At 42.5% G+C, this 24333-nt stretch overlaps 1 protein-coding gene across 3 annotated transcripts in view; it reads right to left on the bottom strand.

Moving 5' to 3' along the window:
• Positions 1-24333, bottom strand: part of LOC126426882 (dynamin-like 120 kDa protein, mitochondrial) — a 200116-nt gene that overhangs the window by 18298 nt on the left and 157485 nt on the right. For all 3 annotated transcript variants that reach the window (XM_050088928.1, XM_050088929.1, XM_050088930.1), the window contains 3 exons: positions 24042-24256; positions 13230-13349; positions 11300-11437 (listed from right to left, as the gene is read on the bottom strand). In XM_050088928.1, the coding sequence (XP_049944885.1) occupies positions 11300-11437; positions 13230-13349; positions 24042-24256 (473 nt within the window). The remainder of the gene's footprint in view (positions 1-11299; positions 11438-13229; positions 13350-24041; positions 24257-24333) is intronic.

Raw genomic sequence — 24333 nt, 5'->3', positions numbered from 1 at the left:
TTTATATCTAAAGTAGTATAGTTCATCTAAAAATCCCCATTCTCCTTTTTTTTTCAACAAACATTTTACTTTTTCCAAAAAGTTTCGAAATATACAGTTATTCATATTCAAAAACTTCACAATCTAGAATGTTACAATGTTAAATATTGATTATTTCCAAAATTCAGTACTATAGTTTTGTAGCTTGGATTTATCAGATTCCAAGAACGCCTACTTTACTAGAATACATTGTTAGTTTGTTTATTACTCAATTTGGCCGGTTTTGGAAATCTGTACACAAATAGAAATTATTCTCATAAAATAGTACTTTTTTTTTCTTTTCTTTGGTGAGGCCGTCTACACACTTCTGTCCACATTAAACCTACCAACAAACAGTACTTACATTTTGACAGCTGCCACCCTATCCATGTCAAACATTCCCTCCCATACAGCCTCGGCATCCGAGGCAAACGTATTTGTTCCGATGCAGACTCTTTACAGCAATACAGTACCATTCTCACCTCAGCCTTCACTGGATGTAATTACCCCATCAGCCTAGTTTGGAAGCAGATTTCCCGGGCCATCACATCCAATCCTGGTACTGCTGATCCCTCCAAAAAGAAAAACAACTTCAGAGCACACCACTGGTGACTCAGTATTATCCTAGTATGGAACGTATTAATCAGCTACACGAGTTCCTTAAATCGGGCCCTGAAATGAAATCCCTAAAATCTTACCCACCACACCTAGAATAGCTTTTCGTTCCCCTCCCCATCTCCACAATATTCTTTTCAGACCCTATGCGTACCCATCTCCCTTCCCAATGGCTCCTACTCCTGCCACTGTCCCCACTGCAAGACTTGCCCTATGCACCCTCCTACCACCATCGATAGCAGACCTGTAACTGGCAGGACATATACTATTAAAGGGAGAGCCAACCTGTGAAATGAGACATCATATACCAGCTGTTATGTAAACGCTGTTTGGCCTTTTGCATCGGCATGATAACACCAAATTATCAATTAAGATGAATGGGCACAGGCAGAGTGTGTATACGGGCCACACACAATATCCTGCTGCAGAGCATGCTCTAACATGACAATCGTGACCTCGGTGCCTGTTTCACCACACGCGCCATCTGGATTCTTTCCCCAGTCACCAGTTTCTAGAACTCCGCAGGTGAAAACTAGCAGTACAACACGTCCTCGGTTCTCAAAACCTACCTGGCCTTAATTTACATTAATTTCTTCTGTCTCAGCATTTCTTCACAGTAACCACTATTTTCTACACTTTGCTTTAGTTTTGTACGTCCTTTGTCTTACCCATCCATCTTTTACTGACCCCCTCCCATCTCTGTTACATACAATGCACTTAGCTTTTCACTCTTATTAGCTCATGCACGATGTTTAAGCAATAATATCTGTCTTGCATATTACCCTGTCTTAGGCCTTTAAGCTTGCAGGTTTTCAAATCTCGTCTGCTGCAGTTCCCAACAATCAGTCTTTCCTTCTCATCCCGTACGGCAAGTCTCCCCTGACCCGCGGATCTGGATAACTTACCCAGAATTTTTGCCTAGACCTCTCCAGTCCTTTTACTTCACGCCTCTTCCTTTCCCCTCAACACTTCTGCCTGAAGGAGGAGTCACTGGCACCAAAAGCTTGCCTAATTACAATCCTCTTTTAAGTGTCTAAGTGTCTGTTCTGCCGCCGCTTGGTGAGTGGGTTTTTTATCTATCCAATTAAATCAAATCTATCCTTTTCATAATATTGTCATTATTCCATCCTGGATTTTCAACTATTTGATAATGGACACATCAACAGATGCAAACCTCAGATCAAACACAAGAAAAAGAACTAGAGACACATCACAAAAACGAAAGTGAGAGCAGTAAGAACAATAATTCCTGCTGAAACACTTGGGCCCAACACAGGAAGATCTGCAGCCATCACTGTTATGTAAACCAATAATATTATCGAGCGAAATAACTTTCACTGGTAATGATAGTTCCAAAACATTTTCCTAAATCTGCATCAATCGTTCACGCGAACTGTCTGATATTGCAATGTAAACGAGACCAAATTGATGACATAACAATAATATTAATCAGTATGTATGAACAATGCCTATCAGAATAATAAAACATGATCTTTTGCAAATCATTCTCTTTTTACTGTGTTCAACATCTAAGTGAATTACAAACTTTACGTGAGAGAAATCCTATTTTATGCTCTCCTTTATAGGTAACTAGCCAATTTATATTGGAAGCATTCTTTTATTGCTATAAAGAAAAGTAATTGCAATGTCACTTTGTTTTTATTTTATTGCTATGAGGTGAATTCAATAAGTAAAACAACACAATTTTTTTTTTCTAGAAGCATGTTGATTTTACTCAGGATTCCAATACACCACATTATTCCCCCTCATTTGGCGACAGAAGCCCTAGTTTCCAACATAAACTCTGTCGAATGTGACGGCGTTCTGCCACCTTACTGGGAGCGCCTGCATTCCTCTACTGGTAGATGTCACAGCCAACATCTCACTTCATCAATAATCTGCCCACGAACTGCTTCCTGCAGAGTGCATCCCCCATTGAGCCAGAATGGTGGAAGTCGGAAGGCGCGAGATCTGGGCCCCACAGTGGTCGAGGAAGAACAGTCGGACAAAGTTTTACGGGTTCCTCTCGGGTGCTCAGACTCGTGTGGCCTCGCGTTGTCATGGAGAAGAAGTTAGTTTTAATTTTTGTGGTGACAAACGTGCAGAAGTCGTTTCCTCAACTTCCTGAGGGCAGCACAATACACTTCAGAGATGATCATTGCACTGTGAGGGGGGACAGCAAACAGAACAACTCCTTCAGAGACCTAGAAGACTGTCACAATGACTTTACAGGGTGAGGGTGTGGCTCTGAACTTTTTCTTCGGAGGAGAGGTGTCGTAACATCACCCCGTGGACTGCCGTTTTCTTTCCCGTTCGAACTGATTGTCCACATTTTGTTGCCTGCGACAATGTTTGACACAAAATCATCACTCGCAGCCTCGTAACACTGAGCAATTCTACACAGAGGTACTGTGTTGTTCTTTATGTTCTCCTGTTAGGCACCGAGGAACCCAGCACGCAGACAGCTCCGAGTACTCGACTGGTGGACAGGTGTGTCAGCACTGCCGACAAAGACGTCTAGTTGTGCAGTGAGGTGTTTGACTGTGATCTGTCGATCACCTCAAATGATTAGATTAGATAAGATTAGATTTACTTTCATTCCAATTGATCCGTAGTGAGCAGGTCCTCCAGGATGTAGAACATGTCAGAAAAACAACAATACATGACAAATATTTACAACTCAAACAAATAAGCTAATGTGCCATTCCAAAGGTCCCAAGTGGCATGGTCGTCATTTTTAATGAACGCTATATGAAAGAATCATTTTACAAACACTAATGCACTGAACTTAAAATAAAAAAAAGTTTTTTTTTATTTATAAGGTAATAAACATGTAATAGAACTACTGTAATACTTATTTACAATGAACACATTACTGCACTGAAATTGTGCAGAAGTTGTATTGTACTTACACACACACACACACACACACACACACACACACACACACACACACACACACACACACTAATCAGTTGGTTCTACTGAGAAATTCATCAATGGAGTAGAAGGAGTTGCCCACCAATAAATCCTTTAGGCTTCTCTTAAACTGAATTTCATTGGTTGTTAAGCTTTTTATGGCTGCTGGCAAGTTATTGAAAATGTGTGTTCCTGAATAATGCACACCTTTTTGTACAAGACTAAGTGACTTTAAATCCTTGTGAAGATTATTCGTATTTCTAGTATTGATTCCATGAATCGAGCTGTTGGTTTGAAAAAGTGATATATTTTTAATGACAAATTTCATTAAAGAATAAATATATTGGGAAGCAGTAGTTAGTATCCCTAGTTCCCTATACAGGCTTCTGCAGGATGTTCTCGAGTTCACACCACATATAGCTCTTACTGCCGTTTTTGTGCCTGGAAAACTTTAGCTTGGCTTGATGAATTACCCCAAAAAATAATCCCACATGACATTATGGAGTGAAAGTAAGCATAGTATGCCAGCTTTTTCATTTTTATATCCCCTATGTCTGACACAATTCGCATTGCAAGCAGAGATTTGTTAAGACGCTTCAGGAGTTCTGTGGTGTGCTCCTCCCAGTTGAATTTATTATCAAGCAGTAATTCCAAGAATTTAACGCTGCCCACTTCTTCTATCTACTTGTCATCGTATGTTAGGCATAAACTCGTGGGACATCCCTTTCAAGTTCTGAACTGCATGTAGTGGGTTTTTTCAAAGTTTAGTGACAAAGAATTGGCTAGGAACCAGTGATTAATGTCCACAAATATTTTATTAACTAACCTTTTTAAGATTACACTTGATTTGCTAATTATTGCAATGTTTGTATCACTGGCAAACAAAATGAACTTGGCATCTGGTAATGCTACTGATGAAAGGTCATTGATACATGCAAGAAAAAGTAAGGGGCCCTAAAACGGAACCTTGTGGGACCCCACATATAATTAGTTCCCAGTTGGATGATGCCTGATAGCTTGATACATGTCTCTTTCCTAATAACACCCTTTGTTTCCTGCCAGAGATATAATATTTGAACCATTTTGCAGCATTTCCTGTTACACTATAATATTCTGATTTACTTAAAAGGATATTGTGATTTACACAGTCAAATGTCTTTGACAGATCACAAAATATACCAGTTGTCTGCAATTTTTTGTCTAATGAATTAAGCACATTTTCACTGTAAGTGTAGATAGTCTTCTCAATATCAGAATATGAGAATGTCCTCACATTTTAACACTGCAGGTGTCACACCTGTGTGCAGGCGGCCGTCATGCGGGATATCGGACAGAATGTGCTGCTCTTCTTTGGATCTTCTATATTTCCTTTACCAATCCTATCTGGTACAGATCCTATACTGATGAGCAATATTCAAGTATTGGTCAAACAACCATTCTGCAAGTTACTTTCCTGAGGATTCTTCCAATGAATCTCAATCTGACAACTGCAGTACTAGTGATTAATTACACATTCGTTGTTTCACTCTAAATTGCTCCGTACGCATACTCCCAGATGTTTTGTGGAAGTAACTGCTTCCTGTGATTATTCTACAATTACACTGTTAAACAATATTGGGTCTTTCTGTCTACATACACAAAATATGTGACATTTGTTTATGTTGGGAGTCAGTTGCCACACACTAATCTAAATATCAATCCTCAGCAGACCTTCCTGTATTCCCCTATAATTTTCTAGCACTACGACTTCTCTCTATACAATAGCATCACTTGCAAAAATCTTCAAGCACCTTCCGATGTTGTTCACTGTATCACTTAAATGCTTTGTGAAAAGTAACATGGAGTACATTTGAAATCACTTTTACATTTGAAGGCTTCTCTCCACTGAGAATACCAGGTTGTCTTCTGTTTGCTAGAAACACTGTCCAGTCCTATCACACAGGTCACCTGATATTCCGTATGCTCATTTATGTTCCTTAGGTGGCAATGAGGAACTGTATTGAATGTCTTGCAGAAGGCACGGAACAGAGTATATACAGGATGCTACAAAAAGGTACGGCCAAACTTTCAGGACACATTCCTCACACATAAAGAAACAAAATATGTTACGTGGACATGTGTCTGGAAACGCTTACTTTCCACATTAGAGCTCATTTTATTACTTCTCTTCAAATCACATTAATCATGGAATGGAAACACACAGCAACAGAACGTACCAGCGTGACTTCAAACACTTTGTTACAGGAAATGTTCAAAATGTCCTCCGTTAGCGAGGATACGTGCATCCACCCTCCGTAGCATGGAGTCCCTGATGCGCTGATGCAGCCCTGGAGAATGGCGTATTGTATCACAGCCGTGCACAATACGAGCACGAAGAGTCTCTACATTTGGTACCGGGGTTGCGTAGACAAGAGCTTTCAAATGCCCCCATAAATGAAAGTCAAGAGGGTTGAGGTCATGAGAGCGTGGAGGCCACGGAATTGGTCCGCCTCTACCAATCCGTCGGTCACCGAATCTGTTGTTGAGAAGCGTACGAACACTTCGACTGAAATGTGCAGGAGCTCCATCGTGCATGAACCACATGTTGTGTTGTACTTGTAAAAGCACATGTTCTAGCAGCACAGGTGGAGTATCCCGTATGAAATTATGATAATGTGCTCCATTGAGTGTAGGTGGAAGAACATGGGGCCCAATCGAGACATCACCAACAATGCCTGCCCAAATGTTCACAGAAAATCTGTGTTGATGACGTGATTGCACAATTGCGTGCGGATTCTCGTCAATTGGGCCAACTGGCGGTGAATCGAGGAAGTACAGTACATACTGACGAAACTAAAATGAGTTCAAACATGGAAATAAGCGTTTCCAGACACATGTCCATATGTCCACATGTGTGAGGAATGTTTCCTGAAAGTTTGGCTGTATTTTTTTGTAACACGCTGTATATCTGGGGACCAGTATCTACCACCTTCTGGGTCTCACAGACGAAGAGAGTGAACTGGGTTTCACACACTTATTGTTTACAGAACCCGTGTCGACTCCTAAAGAGGCGAGTTTTGGTCTCCAGAAATGTCCTAATACATAAGCATAAACATGTTCCAAAATTCTATAACAGACTAATGATAGTTTTTTTGCATTTTTTCAGTGTCCATTCTCGAAAATAACAGGCTCTGCGCTTTTTTCCAATTGGGCAGAAACACTCCACTCCTCCAAAGATCTACGGTAGACTGTCGCTAGAAGAGGGGCAAGTTTGTCCGCATACTAAATGTAGAATTTTACTGGTGTCACGTCAGGTCTAGTGGCCTTTCCTATGTTGAAAGACTTAAATTGCTTTTCTGTCCCACAGTCACTTATTTCAATATCTGCCAATACGTCATTTGTACAACGATTTAAAGGAGGAACTATAAAGCGATCTTCCTCTTTGAAACATTTTTGGAAAAAGACATTTAAAATTTCAGCCTTTTCTGTGTCGTCGTCCATTTTGATGCCGACACCATCACAGAATATCTGGACAGGTGGGTTCAATCTGTTTACTGATTTAACGAAAGACCAAAACTTCTCAGGACTTTCTGTCCAGCTTGTGCACAAAATATTAATTTTGAATTCGTTGAACGCATAAGCAGGCTCAGAAGAACGGAGGACTGTGTTCTAGTGCTTGAGGAAACAGTACGGTTCACCATCTCTACTACACAGACATAATATGCTAACAGATTAAACAAGAAATCGTACACAAGGAAATTTTGAAAAATTTGCAGAACTTTCCCTGAAGTGTGCCTCCAATTAGTCAATGCTCCATATTTGTGTGTTTCATCTATTTGCCACTAACTGACACGAGGAATCAGATAATCCACTGTGTACGGAGCCAAGGAAGGCACAGTACAGTACAGGGCTCACGAGATACAATCTGTCGAGAAATCGTGGACGCTTCAGCACAGGTATCCGTGAGTGAGACAGGTATCTGTGGCTTCTAATCTGTGCCCAGAAATATGGCTGATGTCTAGTGGATACAATCTCCCTTTCTGTGCATCTATGCAAATTTTATCTTGCAAATAAACCAGTTAAACCTGGTGCTTCCATTGTGCTGGATATTATAGATGTCAGCTGTTAAATCTTTTTTACACTCCCTGAAAAATAAAAGGTGCAGCACCGAGAAGAGGAGGAGGAAACAAGACGAAACTTTAGGAGTTGAAAGAGCATTGATGTTATTTTGGAGATGCACATCACAACAAATTTACAGTAAATTCTGTAGCCTGAGCCCACGCATCAGTACAAGATTACAGCCCCTGTGGCCTGCATCGTTCACCGATTCAGTCAGGGAGGGTGTCGTAAAGCCGTCACGTCCTTTCCTGATGCAAGCTGGCCCCCAACAGTCGTAACTGGTCCTCGACATCCCAGACACTGGTGCTGCTATTGGGGACAAATCTGGGGATCTCACTGGCTGCCGAAGAACCTCTACATCACACTGACAGTTCACAGAGGCGTGTTACGATTGTGGTCAAACATTATCCTGTTGAAAAGTAGCATCACGATACTGTCACACGAGAGGTAACGTGTGAGAATATAGGGTGTCCGTGACGTGCCTCTGTACCGTCAAAGCTCCCACAATTACTAACAGCCGTGACTTGCGATCGTACCCGATGGCTCCCCACATCGTGACGCCACGGATAACACTGACAGTTCTCCAATAGGTTGAAGAATGGGACCTCTCCCCAGATCGCTGTCATACTTGCCAATATCGGTTACCCGAAGCAGTGAAGAATCACAATTCATTACTGAACACACATGATGCTATTTGTCAGCAGTCTGTGCTTCCTGTTCACAGTACCACTGGAAATCCACTCTTTCACACTGTTGTGTTAATGGTAGCCTACGTGTGGGACTATAATTCACTAGTCAGCTGTTGCTAGAGTTCAACCGATGGGACAGGATGACACACAACGTTGCAAGGAATCCAACACTTTTTTCTCAGATGGCAGGCACAGACATGAAGGAGTTATGGTGTATTTTGTGCACAATCTTTCCTTTTGGCAGTCACACGGAATCTCGACTACGACTGTGCCTGCCATCATGTTTCCGTGCCGTTCACCGATGGACCACTGTACCACGGTCACATCCGAATGCCCCTCAAATCCGGATATTGCAGGACTGGAGCACACAACAAACTTTAAGTTCTGTATTGGCATCGCTAGTTTCTCAATTCTGTTACTATATTCCGATTTCCTGTAAGAAGGATACTGCCTCAGAGCCTTTATTTCACTGTGTCGGTGCCAAACTACAGAACAGAAAAAAGGACTACTCGTGACAAACGAGTCGCAGCACGGCAATAATACACCAGTAGGTTCACTTGCCACGTGCAGTGGACTGAGACACAAAAGTCATTTGTGTAAAAGGGTCTCTACCTCACAGTGTCTGCAGGTGGTTTTCCAACCAGAATAAGTGTAGTGTTCTGGCTGTGACAGAGATGTTCGATCCGGTCACAAACGCAATCAGACAGCGTGCAGAGATTTACATTCTAGAGAACGTGTCGCCAAGGGACCAAATGTAAATTTTTTCCAAAGTCCAGAAACACCACACCAACCCGGTTTCCGATATCCACTACACTGTGGATACCGTGTGCCGAGAGCGAGAGTCGGATCTCGCGAGACAGAGGTTTTCAGGTGCTGCCCCCTTTCTGTGGGGGAGGCTCCCCCATTGCCTGTGGTGTTACGTACTGCTCCAGAACAGTAAAGTGCATCCCTACATATTCTTAACAATGTTGGATTTACTAGTTTATTTGCACGTGGAGAACCAAAATGAAGGACGAGGCGTGCCTTCGAGACGCGAATGTAATTGCAATAACTTTGTGATAGGAAATACTCACACAGGTACGATATAGAAGCCTTGTGAATGGCTGGCTTTCTTTGGAGAATTGGGTCATCCTCGGAATAAACACAGCAAAAGAGGATAATGACTATATTTATATCAAAACAAAAAAAATTAGGAATCGGTTTGTCATTTTGAATCCTCGATGCTATGTGAAAGGAACTTAATCCGAAAAGGAATACTGCAATTGAAGCTGATGCCACCTGAAAGATACTGTATATGTTTGTGGACAATATACCGCATATTCCCCCAAAGGGTCATCAGGTGCATATTCTCTGATGTTTTGGCAGATATTTCGAATTTCATTTTTGTAGTGTATAGTAAGTCAGAGTCAGACCAAACAAATACTGTTCATCACATCTTTCACCAATGCCAAGTGACAATGCTAACTGTTCATTTGTTTCCCACTACAAAGAAAATTATTTTAAAAATGGAATTTGTATATGTCCATTCACAAGAAAGATCCAAAATTAATCTAGCAGGATATTTGTTTTAGTGGTATGCAGCACAGTTAACATAGATAGTAAAACAAAGGATAAGAAGAATTACAGTGGTGACCGAGTAGCCTTGCTGCAAGGCGGCGATGTGGCCACGGGCCAGGATGGTGACGTCACTGCCGGAGTACTGCTTATTCTTTCTGTTTTACTATCTCCACTAAAACAAATATCCCACTAGACTAATTTGGAATATCTCTATTGAATGGCTGTTTAATTTCTGCTTTAAAAATAATTTTGTTTGTAATGGGAAACAAATGGACTCTTTGCATCGATATCGGGTGTCGCACGAAAGACGTGACGAGTGTTATTCGTTTATACTGGCTCCTGCTACACACTGCAGCAGGACTTTGAATTTCGCTGCGCTACACTCGTTCCCTCAGATATAAATTATACCGCCGCAGCTGTACGAGCACTCGATGGCAGAGAAAATATATAAGAAAAGGAAAGTACTAAGATTGTAACTTTTTTTGTTATCTATCCGTTTTTTTGTCTCTCGAGAGAGGAAGCTTAGAGCAGACATAAAAACGTATTAGCTAGTCTTGGTCTGATTAAGATGAAAAACAACTTAATGATGTGCAGACGTATTGTGGAAATTTGTATGAAATTCAGAGGATGGAAGCAGCAACATAAAATACATTGCATTTAATCTCAAGACGATTTTGATTTGTATAAATTAGTGATTCCTGGATGATTGCAAGATTTCAGAGCAGCTACTACTTTTCACGCAGAAATGAAGTAGGAGATTTTTGAAGACCTGGACGCCGCACGAAAGAAGACATGTTAACACGGTAAAGGATGAACTCGTATCTATGCCCTTTCCCCCTGTTAAACACATTTTGTTATTCTCTGTTCTCCTTCAAATAATTTTTGTAGTGGAGATTGGTTTGACTTTTGTCCAGAAACGTCACAAGGACCACCCCAAACAATAGCTTTTCCAAATCACTAAGTCCGATAATTTTTCTGTAATACAAAGTCCGATTTGCATTTCATTCTTTCCCTTTTTCATGGTCATTAACGATTTTAAAACCCCCTTTCTATTCACCATTTCTTCCCACATTTTCAACCTTTTCTTTTCTTCTCTTTTTCTTTTTTATTAACCACTACAACACTGCAAAAGTGAAATTGCAAATATGTGGCAAAACATACAACTCCTAAGGGGGACACCCTGTACGTACGAGAAAAATGTTCGAATACTTATTGAAGCAGAGTACAAATGACACATCCTTCCAGCAAGAATAGTTCTTTCGAGAAAAGTAGTCTCGTATTGCTGCATTCGAGACAAGAGTCAACAAAGAAGAAGAAGAGTATAAATTCTCCATTGAATCCAATACACAGAAGTCCAACAGGGAACACTACAAGCATGGGCACAGCCCCCAGGGTACACTCACATGGTCGCTGTAGAGGATCTTGTCCAGCTCGGTCTTGACTGCCGACCGCAGGGCCTGGTCCGCCGTCTGGTAGCTCCAGTACACCCACCGCTCGTAGAAGCCCGGGCCCAGCATCTCCTTCAGGATCTTGTCTGTAGACTAGACAGAAAAGGCAATGCGTTCAGAGGCAGCCGGACAGACGTCCCCGGGCAATACGCACAGTCGAATCGTCAGGATGCCGAAACAGTCGGCCGTGCAGGGACGGCACTTACTCGAGTTCCTAATCTCTAGCGTGAAGTCTTGTAGCCCATTTTTGGAGGGACCACATACTGTGAACATCACGAGTGGAAAAGATGGTGGGCAGTTGGTCAGCTGAAATATTGTGTCGAGATGATACCTTATCAAAGTGCATCCTCGAGACGAGTATCGTCAGTCAATTACATGTAGACAGAGAGTTGGTCTGAACATGCATGTACATGGTGCCTTTTCTCATGTTTAACTTTGTGCAAGCATTTACATTTCCAACAGTACCAATACAAATGTGAATTTGTGCAGAAATAATTTCCTCAAAATGAAGGCCGTGAGTAAAAGCACACAGCTTCCTGGTTTTGGTGGAAATCTCTAGTGCTGTTTAGCAAATGACAGGCAGCAGGGACCTGTGTGTGCTTTGTTGTATAGTGTGCCGAGGTACACTGCGAGGCAGTTTATGTGAAGTAATATCTTCCACCTCCAAAGAATGCACGCTGAAATTTACAGATGATTACAGACACAGTTAAGTGAATGGAATGTCACCTCTAAAGATTATTTGAATAAAAATTTGAACTGTAATGCCCTGACTGTTAACTACGAGATAAAAAGTTTCTGACCAATCACCTTAAAGAATGAGATATATCTCGAAGCAGGAGAAAAGAAAAGAAAAAGCCTACAAATTTATTAAAAGTGTATATGAAAACTGTGGGCGAATATTCACATTATTAGAACCTAACAGCACAACAACTGAGGAGCACAACATCGGAACAACAGAAAAGATGAGATAGATGAAGCTCCTGAACACAGTATTATAAATGAAATGCAGCATATTGACGATGCAAAAAATACAAAATTGAAAAACATAACCTCCATTCTAGTGCATTTTGAGGTCAATTGCATTACCAAATTTGAGGCAGTTAATATAATCTCTTTTGACAGAAGATGTGTAAAATAACTTTTTATAAAATTATATATGAATGACATACTGACAGTCAGTTAACCTTCACAGTACAACTCCTTCACAGAACAACTACGAGCCTCCCTTAAGTATTTCTCAGTTTCAGTAAGAATTGCTGAAATGCCTTGTTTTGAAATGTGAAATAAATGGCTCAAACTGCTATGTGCGTTGCTGCTTGCCAACTAACAAAATATTATTGCCAGCCTTATCTCTGCAATTTCCCATGCAGAAAACCTAATCTCACTGTAAACTGAAATTTACAAACAAAACATTGCTCTGTTATTTAGAAACTGTTTTACACACACTGGTCTCATGTTTTCTTTTTCTGTTGCCTTTCACCACAACAAATGCAGCCCAAATCGCCGAACAAAGAAATAGGCGTATAGCAGATTGCTTCGACAGTGAGGCAACGTGTGGACAAAGGACCACATATCCGTTTGTATGTCCTTTCTACTAATTTTTGTGCATGCGCTTTTGTGCCCTTTTGTCTTCGATTGCACATGAGGAAAGACGCATCACGTGGCCATATCTTTACACTGACAAAAAGACTGGGCACTTCCACAGAATTCTCTCTCACTGTGCAAGAGTGGCTTTACAGTTGGCACAGTAGCAACACATGTGTTTTACCATATGGTGTTACAGATATGATGGTCACTTCTCATGTACTGAAGACATAAAAAGCAAAGAATACAATACTTTTAACTCATTAACAATAGTAACGTGATCAGAACGAGTAAGACCCACCTCCAGCTTGTCCTTGACACTCGCCTCCAGGAACCTTACAGCATCGTCCCAGTAACGCTTCTCCGCTATCGAGCGGTCCTCCAGGGTGTTTAGCTGGAGAACTCTCAGCATCTCAGAAGCCTGTAGGGCGAACAAAAATAGCTTATCAATATTCCCACAAAAGAAAATGGGTGAACATTTGACCTCTACATTCTAGTAGATGAGTTCACTAACACTGTAAAACTGGGTGGACAACAACACATTCACCAAAAGACTATTCAAAATTATGAAGTCAAAGATTAAAAAACCACTGCTTAGAAGTAAGTAAGGAAGAGTTAGAAGAAGGAATCATAACTGATTGTCTAGCTTTTGGAACACTATAGTCCACAACAGCATTTATAACCTCTGGACTGGGGATGCACAATAGACAGCAGTGCAGTTAGCCAATCGGTGTTCAGTCCGTTTCCTCATTCCATACTGCGTAAACTTCCATCAAATTTGAGCATGTGTGCATAACTACAATTAACCAATTTCTGTGGTATTCTGTATTTTCTCATAATGGATGAAACATCTAGGAGGTGCCAAATGTTTCACTAACTGGCAAGGAAATTTATTTTTAACAAGTACTCATTCTTCAAACATCAAGCAGATTCAGGCGAGCCAGTCCGTGACGTTGGCAACATGCAGGAAGCTAATGTAGTTGCTGTCTATGCGGTTTCAGCTGAGTTCAAATTCATGGTGGGCTGCACGGCCATAGGCCATTAATGATGTTGCCGACTATATAATGAATCACAGGTTTGCAAAGAAGCTTGAATAGGATGTTGGCAAGAAGTGGTTGCAAGAATGGAAGAAAAAAGTAAAGACATTTTGGGAGCACAACACTGTGAATGATACAAGTTTAGTTCCTGGTACTGCCAATGATTTCTCCTCGGTGGAAGGACTCTGAACCCATTTTTTAATGTATTATTTCTTGGGAAAGAAACGTCTACAGTAATCAATTTACACCAGAAGTAGTACACAAGAGTAATAAATGAAAAAGATGTATTTGCAAAATACTGACTGGAAAGATGTACAAACCAGACTTGGGGCTAATGAAAGACATAATATGAAGAGCATTTGTAATCAAGTGTAATAAATTTTAACCTCTTTTAACTTTACAAGTATTGGTCAGCATATGCTTATCAACTACTTGTGAACACGGCAGTTCGTTTCCCATGTCAAAGCTTCACAATACAGTGATATCCATTATAATGGTTGAAATCATTCAGCAAATCTCACGCATGGTGGGGGGGGGGGGGGGGGGGGGGGCGGCAACAGTGCTACTGAATATAGTCAATACACTGCTGCCGAGACTCCCAGCGACTCACTGCTTGTGTAAGGGGCACTTACAGAGAAACTCACTGCGTTCTCTGTGATACATGTCCCACCTACCAACACTGAAGCTGGGTCAGAATTTGTGATCACCACTTCAACAACTCCCACGGGACTGGACCACCGCCTTTTGCCTGCTGCACCACCCTGTTTCTTCAAATTACTTTATAATACTCTTAAACCGATTTATTTTGCAACTGTTTCTGCTGTTTCTGTTGGCAATCTTTCCGCAATGCAGTGTTGCTACTGCTGCCATTCTGATAAAACAACTAAAATAAGTTTACCATCAGTGCAGGGTCTTTCTTTAGCGACTGCATTTCATATGGAAAACTTCAACCTTCCTAACCCTTTACACCAAGAGTCACTTCACAAAATAAATCAATGCACTTTGCCAAGTGACAAACACCATACAGACATCGAGACAGGAAACATTTCAAATTCTCACTTCTTATAGCGCCGTATTTTCAACTGGCAGCACAAAGTGGAACTATTCTTTCTTTTCAGCAAACTCCATGACCACACTGATTAATTAACATATCTATGATATCGCAGCATCGTACAATGTATACAGCCCACGATGCAGCACTCCGAACACCGTCAATTTAATTATATCTACCCGGTACAAGATACCCTCTGCCACATACCGTAAGGTGGCTTGTGAAGTCTGTATGTAGTTACAGATGTATGCAGAGGACATTTCACAAGCATATTTGCAGAGGTCAACATTGTTACAGAGTGCCAGGAATAAATGGCTATTTTATAATGCACTACCCAGTCATGGGAAGGTCATTACATGGTTTCTCTATAAAATGCTAAGTGACCTAAGAAGACCAAGTGGATGACGGCTAGCCGTTGTTGTTGTTGGGGTCTTCAGTCCTGAGACTGGTTTGATGCAGCTCTCCATGCTACTCTATCCTGTGCAAGCTTCTTCATCTCCCAGTACCTACTGCAACCTACATCCTTCTGAATCTGCTTAGTGTATTCATCTCTTGGTCTCCCTCTACGATTTTTACCCTCCATGCTGCCCTCCAGTACTAAATTGGTGATCCCTTGATGCCTCAGAACATGCCCTACCGACCGATCCCTTCTTCAAGCCAAGTTGTGCCACAAACTCCTGTTCTCCCCAATTCTAAATCTCTGTCTTACCATTATATAATCTATCTGAAACCTTCTAGTATCTCCAGGGTTCTTCCATGTATACAACCTTCTTTCATGATTCTTGAACCAAGTGTTAGCTATGATTAAGTTATGCTCTGTGCAAAATTCTACCAGGCAGCTTCCTTCTTAGCCCCAATCCATATTCACCTACTACGTTTCCTTCTCTTCCTTTTCCTACTATCGAATTCCAGTCACCCATGACTATTAAATTTTCATCTCCCTTCACTACCTGAATAATTTCTTTTATCTCATCATACATTTCATCAATTTCTTCATCATCTGCAGAGCTAGTTGGCATATAAACTTGTACTACTGTAGTAGGTGTGGGTTTCGTGTCTATCTTGGCCACAATAATGCGTTCACTATACTGTTTGTAGTAGCTTACCCGCACTCCTATTTTTTTATTCATTATTAAACCTAGTCCTGCATTAACCCTATTTGATTTTGTATTTATAACCCTGTAATCACCTGACCAAAAGTCTTGTTCCTCCTGCCACCGAACTTCACTAATTCCCACTATATCTAACTTTAACCTATCCATTTTCCTTTTTCAATATTCTAACCTACCTGCCCGATTAAGGGATCTGGCATTCCACGCTCCGATCCGTAGAACGCCAGTTTTCTTTCTCGTGATAACGACGTCCTCTTGAGTAGTCCCCGCCCGGAGATCTGAATGAAGGGACTATTTTACCTCCAGAATATTTTACCCAAGAGGACGCCATCATCATTTAATCATATAGTAAAGCTGCATGCCCTTGGGAAAAATTACGAGTGTAGTTTCCCTTTGCTTTCAGCCGTTCGCAGTACCACAACAGCAAGGCCGTTTTGGTTAGTGTTACAAGGCCGGATCAGTCAATCATCCAGACTGTCGCCCCGGCAACTACTGAAAAGGCTGCTGCCCCTTTTCAGGAACCACACGTTTGTCTGGCCTCTCTACAGATACCCCTCCATTGTGGTTGCACCTACGGTACGGCTATCTGTATCGCTGAGGCACGCAAGCCTCCCCACCAATGGCAAGGTCCATGGTTCATGGAGCGGGAGGGGGGGGGGGGGGGCGCAGAGGGTGGGGGTGGGGGGAGGGTGGGAGAGGGGGGGTGAGCAAGTCGTTCTCAAATCCAAAATGACAAACTGAGAGGAAGTCGAAATAATCTTTAATAGTGTACACCAAAAGCTGAATAGTAAACCATGAGAATAACCTAGGATAAGTGTGTCACTGTGTGTGAGTAGTACCAACTGCAAAAGGCACCATTCCACAATTTTGGGTGTTACTGAATTAAAGAAGATCCCGTCCAGCTGTGTGTAAAGACCACGGGATATCTTCTAATATCATGTTGGACCTCCTTTTAGCTACTGCTGGGCAGCAACTCCAGGTGACATGAATTCGACAAGTCACTGGAAGTCCCTTGCAGAAATACTGAGCCACGCTGCCTCTACAGCTGTTCATATTCGAAAAAGTGTTGCCAGGACAGGATTTTTACACGAACTGACGTCTCGATTATGTCCCACAAATGTTCGAAGGGATTCGTGTTGCGCGACCGGAGTGGCCAAATCGTTTGCTCGAATGGTTCAGAATGTTCGTCAAACCATTGCGAACAATTAAGGCTCCGTGACAAGGCGCATTTTCATCCGTGAAAACTGAAATCCGTGAATGGCTGCAAATGGCCTTCAAGTAACTGAACATAACCATTTTGACTAAATGATCAGTTCAGTCAGACTAGAGGACCCGTCCATTCTACGTACAAGCAGCTCGTGCTATTACGGAGCTACCACCAGCTCACACAGTGCCTCGTTCACAGCCTGGGTCTGTGGCTTTGTGGGGTCTGTACCACACTAACCCTGCCATCAGCTCTTACCGTCTGAAATCAGGTCTCACTGGACCAGGCCACAGTTTTCAAGTTCTCTAGGGCCCAACCGATTCGGCCACGAGCCCAGGAGAGGCACTGTGGGCGATGTTGTGTCGTCAGCAAAGGCACTCGCACTGCTCGTCTGTTGCCGTAGCCCAGTAACACCAAGTTTTGCCACACTGTCATAATAGATACATTTGTCCTACATCTCACACCGATTTCTGTGGTCATTTCACGTGGTGTTGCTTCTCTGTCAGCACTGACAGCACACGTTCATGTGCACGACTGCCCACTTTACATTTTCTCAATACAATTCGGAATGGTAGAATCCAGTGCATAACTGTTCCATACCCCACCAGTCCAGTTACGAGCCTCTGCAGAAGCTGCCATTTAGTATTGCCCCCAGAAAAAGCCACGGCTCTCGGTCATTATGTGAAGTCGGTTGGCCACTGCATCGTCTGTGGTGAGAGGTAATGCCTGAAATTCTCGGCACACTCTCAATGCTGTGGATATCGAAATATTGCGTTCCCTAATGATTTCCAAAATGGAATATCCTATGTGTCTAGCTCCAACTACCACCCCACATTCAAAGTCTGTTAATATCTGTCATGCGACCATAATTACGCTGCAAACCTTTTCACACGAATCACTCGAGTACAAACAACAGCTCTGCCAATGTACTACAATTTTATACCTCACGTCCCTAATATTACCGCCATCTGAATACGTGTACATGGTTGTCCCACGACTTCTCTCAGCTCCTTGTATTTTCACACAGTTGGAGGACACAGATGTTGACCTGTACATGCATTGAATCAGTGTAACAGCACAACAAGTGTGCTACTGATCACTATAAACACCCTGTCTTTCCAGCACATTTTTGCACAGTCTGGCAGTCTACATACAACACATTGCATGCCAGCCAGCATGCCTCACAATTCCACTCTGCCCTGTGCATTTAGGCAACACAACTGGGAACCGTCACCCAGGTGCCACGGCAGCACCAAACTCGTGCCTCAGAGGGCGGCAATTTGCAACCGGGACATTACTGCCATCATTCCTCCACACGGGGCAAGATTCTATCCCACTAGCCGTGGCCACCTACGCGAATTCAGTGTACGTACACGTCACCGGCTCCGTTCACTCGGGGCCACGTAGTGCCGACTCGGGCACAAACTACCGAACGAGGTAAACGGCGTCGGTGAAGTCGGACGCGGACGTCAGATGGCCGTCCCACGACTGCGGCATTACCGGTGCACCTCCTGCTCGCAGAGGGCGAATCCGGGGGTGTTGTGACACCTCGGAATTACAATTTGAGACAAATAAAATTTCCATATCTTGTAGCAGAGTTTTCCCAGCCACCCTGCTCACAACAGCGCCTCCAGAACCTGCTACCTCTACACCGAAGCGACTCCACTCACCTTAGGTCACTATACTTCAGATACGTAAACACAACTGCTTGAGGAATGCGCGTATTTTCCGCACTGCCTAGGCCGCCAGAGGGTCTCGCCAACTCGCGTGGTGTCCACATTGCCCGTGGTGCAGCTGTGCAACCTTACAACTCTAAACAGCTGAATACCAGTGCGTTTACCTCGATGTCGGTGCCCTAGTCTGGGGGCGACACTAAACGGCAGCTCCTGCAGACGCTCGTAACGGGACTGGTGGGGAATGCAATAGTTAAGCACTGGATTCTACAATTGTGAAAATGTACTCAGAATACATAAAATGGGCAGTCATACGTATGAACACACGGTGCATCTGCAGTCTACTTTGAATACGGCTAAATATCCGTACAAATGTAGATGGACTCTCCAGTCCACTCCCCAGGTGATGCCACTTAGAGCACACAGGACACTCAGAACTGACACAGAAAGTTGCCGAGTATTATACTGGCTGTTTCACAATTGCAAAATTTAAAGTATTTTCTTTTTATAATCTAGTTTTGCCTCTACGGACTGCGTGGTAACAACCAATTTCATTTTAGTGTCTAGGTCTTGTTCTAGTTTCAGCTCGGACTTAGAAGTGCCTGTTTACGCTCTTCGGACAAAGGTCCTCTCCGTCTTTTGGACGATGGTGCCATTTTAAAACCTCGGTAGTTTTTCACCGATCTTCTAAATTTGTTCCTGTCAGGAATTTCTCTCTCTGGGCTACCGATCTTTTTCAAGTTCTTCGAACCATCTCGACCTCGCTTTCTTAGATTAGATGAAACTCCGTATTCTTTTCGTTAGTCGATCACCGTCCGCGCTCACGAGATGACCGTAAAATAACAACTGTCTCTTCTTAATGGATGCTGTGATAGGTTCTGTCTTGCTGTACGAGTACTCATTTGCTCTCATTCGCCATTGTCCGTCGACCCATCTATTACCTAAGATTTTCCTTAATATCCTACACACTCGCTTTTCCAACCCCTCAGCTTGACCTCGTCTATTTGTAGTCAAAGTTTCGGACGCATATAAGCCCTAAGATTTTACGACTGTATTATAATGTCAGAACTTGGTCCCTTTACTGATAGACTTTTTATTATAGGTATTGTTTGTCAGTTGGTATGCCTCGACTAACTTCCTCATCCTGACATTAATTGCTTCTTTTTCTAATCCATTCTCCTGAAGATACCTGAAATTCTTAACTCTTCCGATGTTTCCCAGATTGTGATCACATCCATTCAGGTCCATCACAGATGTTCATCATATATTTTGTCTTTTGAATAGAAATCTGGAGTCCAACTTTCACAGCAATTTCTGACAGCCTATTGATCTTGTTGACTGCTGACTCTATGTTGTTAGCAAAAATGGCCAGGTCATCTGCAAATGCCAAGCAGTCAATGTACACCCCTTTGTACTTTGGACCAAGTCTGAAGTGCTCTTTATTTGTTTCTTCTTGGAGTAACAACTTTGTACACCCTCAAATGACCTTTTCCAAGGTGCACTTGAAAAGGAGTGGGGATAGTCCATCTCACTGTCTTATGCCCGTTCTGATTGTAAAGGGTTCTGATATCTCACCCATAAATTTTATTTTTCACACAGTGTTGGTGAGAGTTCGTTTGATCAGCTTCCTCAATGTATCATCCACCCCAAACTCTTCCAAAATATCCATTAATGCCTCTCGGTTGATGGAGTCGTATGCCTTCTGAAAATCAACAAACAAGAGTATTTTTGTACCTGATGATGTTCTTCAGGTTACAGATATGTTCTGGGCAAGTATGTATTACACATGTGTAGACAACAAAAAAGTTGAGTACAACACGTATCCATAAAGGGCCTTCATAACAGTAATATTCGCCACAACATGTTTTGTTCCCTAAGGTAGTTGCTGTGACAGATGTATTAACAGCGCAGTTAACTCCGAAGGAAAAGGTACTTTGAGTGTAGAGTTTGGCATTTGACAAGTACTCAAATCTAGAGCTGACAAACGTGCACTTCAGATACGGTAAGGTGGGTCACAAATGCTGTGTCGGCTCGTTGTTTGTAGTGAGAGAGGTAGTCATAGTGAAGATTTTTAGATGGACAAAAGGTTGGAGGCACAGAACAAAAAGACAAACTGCTGTAAAACATAACTGCAGATATAGTGTAGTTGATGTCCCATCAACTGTGTCAGACTGGAAGCAGAGCCAAAAAGAAGTTGAAGATGTGCGTTTCAAAATGACGACTAACGACAGTTAGCAGAGCTGTGGTATAATAAAGAAAGCAAGAAACAAAACACTGCATGGAATATTATTCATTTGGTTCAGTGAAAAAGAGAGCACTGTGTTCAGACATCCCTTTCAATCCAGCAGGAAAAGCTACTAACTTAAACAGGGAGCTACCGGGTGGCAATCCTAACTGCACAGCCCGCAAAAGTCAGTTGGAAAGGTGAAAAGCTCCTTATGGCATATCCCAGCTTCCTCTGACTATCGATTCTCAAATCATGAAAAACAGTGTGGTCTACAAGGTGTGAATTTACCGCTGAAGTTCACGAAGTCGTCAACACCACTCGGTCCGTTTTAGACGATAGTGATGCAGATGCTCAGCGGTAGAACAACAGCACGATGACCGACGGCAAAGTCTGTACTGACCCTGTTGTACTACAAATAATGACAGTGATGTTGAAGTGAACAACGAAAGGTGATTTCAGGGGAAGAAGTAATACCTCTTGCAGGGGCAACAGCACAAACAGAAGTACTAATGACTCCAGCCAAACAGATGTTTAAAAAAAAAAAAAAATAATAAAATAAACACACACACACACACACACACACACACACACACACACACACACACACACACCACCTTACACGCTATAGAGTTTCAGTGCCAACAATCTCTGGTTACTGCCCAGATAAAACGTTTGTATTTCCAGATTATATTAAAAATTGGATACGCATATTGTGTAGACAATTTGTATTGCTTGTCCACATTAACAAGCTCGACAGATGCAGAAATTCTGTAAGATGGGGTGGCACTAGGAGTTTGGTCACACTCTGTAGCGCCCGACAGTTTGGCAGTTACTCTGCGCAGCTCTGCATTCGCCTCGGAGACGTGCTGCACTCCTTAGAATAGTGTACACCTTGACAATGGACAAGAAGAATTAATTCAGCTGGAAAGTCTGTTCTGAGACCCATTACAGAGTGGACGCTGAAATATTTTAGTATTCTGTGTGGTTGTGAAAGCAAAACTGCGGACAGTCGTATATGGTATTTTTCCAAAGCTGTCCGAGTTGGAACAATATATGCGGACTTCAGTTATTTGGGCATAGATAAGCACAATTTTTTATCTCCAGCATAGGCCAGACTGCACAGGAGAAATAGTCCACAAGATATCGTAAGGGGGAAATGTACTCCAGACAAGCAAGTCAGTAGTTTTATTGCAGATCTGTGCGTCAAAGCGTCGGAATTATTACACGAAGTCTGCCCTCCAAATGCTCGTCAATTTCAGCAAAGATCATACCACAACATAGTTTTTTACAGAGTGTTAGCCTCAAGAATTTTGATGAAGAGAAGAGCAGTAGAACCGAGATGTGAAGAAATTCCTTGCGCCACCATAAAGTTATGCAATTGGGAAAGTGGAAGAGCAGACAGTTGAGACAGTGCCGAAGTTGCAGTTTGAATAAATATATCTGCTGAGAACTGGAACAGGCCACGAAGAGAACCTTAGATACCTGGTGGGAGACAGTTAATAATAGGTTGACAAATAAGACGTGCTCAACATGCAGTCCTGAGGTACCCTATTCTGAATAAAAAGGTCTGATGAAGCAAGCCCATCACTTACTAAAAATCCTTGTCTTTTAAAAATTCTGTAGGTAAGGAAGTGTAACAGCTGGTTTTAGAAGTCCCATCCTCCAGCACCATACACCTTTAAAAAATAAAAATTATACAACTACAGTCCGGGTCTTAAGCAGAAGTTGTTCACAATACAGAAAGGTGAATCGATGACTGTGGAGTGATGCCTACGAAAGCCACACTGAACATTTGTTAGCAGTTTCCGAGATTCAAACCACGATACTAGCCCCTGTTGACCATTTGTTCCTTCACTTCGAAGACAATAATGATGATGGAAATGATATGGCAGCTGGAGGGAAGGAGTCTGTTCTTACCAGGCTCAGGGATTATGGTGGCTTTGTGCCACTGTGTAGTGAAAGAGTACACAATTTAGCCGAATTAAATTCGGAAATTTCTTATAAGCATTACAGGTGTGAAACTATCTGTACCCTCGTCGATAAATGAGTGAGCACGTATATAGTTAGTTTTGTTACAGACCAGACAGACCTGAAAGTTGTTCTTTATATGTAGATAAAAACCTACATATTTTTCAAATATTTGTTTTGCATTTTTATTATCTGTCTGAGGTACTCTTTGGGTAGCATGCGGTGGGTAGAGTTCGATACCATCCCTGTCACAGCAGGTGTTGCACCGAGCTACCGATGCTGTACGGAATGAGAAAGAACTCGATAACAATGACAACGAGAAAATTAAATTGAATTTGTAGGAAACAGCTGATTGTGTGCAAGAGCATCCGTGTGTGCACGCACAGGTGTGTGAAAAAGCAAAGGTGCAATGATGAGAGAAACTAAATATTGCATGAAGTCAGATCTGATATACGTTTCACAGTTGTTGTCGGAAATTCAGAAAGGAGGAGAGGCTTATCAAATAGCAATTACATGTCACTTTCACATTTTCACTCTCGATCCTCTTCAGAACTTTTTCTTTCATTAGGAAATGTGCCATCCTTCCAGATACAATTTGAATATTGGAAATAGAGGCTGCAACACCTGAATGTGAACATCGTTTAGTCCCGGGGAAGTGGAATGTGACGACAAACAGGCACACACTGGCTACGTTGCACTAAAACCATTACTGTCGCATTTGCAATAACTAGGAGCCTACGAGAGCTCCCGAGCCTCCGCCACTCGCTACCTAGGTGAAGCGAACGGGAGATGACGACGACTGCAGCTGCCGTAGAGAGAGCACCTCGGGCGGACGGCCTACCTTGGCCTCCCAGGAGTGGCGCTGCATGGCGTCGGCCACCACGGCCGCCTTGAGGCTGTCGAAGATGTCGTCGTGGTCCTTGCTGCGGCTCGCCGCCTGCATGAAGGCCTGGAACTCGTCGCTCAGCACCTCCCAGCCGGCCTCCACCGACTTCTGCGGCAGCTGCTGGTCCGCCCACTGCCGCAGTCGGATGTCCACCGTCGTGTTGAACGTGCCTGCAGATCGAATGTTCCGTCAGTAAGGCGAAACGATACGCCCGTGTCTGTACTCTGCAAACCACTTCGAAGGGCAC

Source organism: Schistocerca serialis, chromosome 11 (assembly GCF_023864345.2).
Source record: "Schistocerca serialis cubense isolate TAMUIC-IGC-003099 chromosome 11, iqSchSeri2.2, whole genome shotgun sequence".
Taxonomy (NCBI): Eukaryota; Metazoa; Arthropoda; class Insecta; order Orthoptera; family Acrididae; genus Schistocerca; species Schistocerca serialis.
The sequence above is the reverse complement of the archived record's forward strand: the minus strand, read 5'-3'. Positions and strand labels throughout refer to the sequence as shown.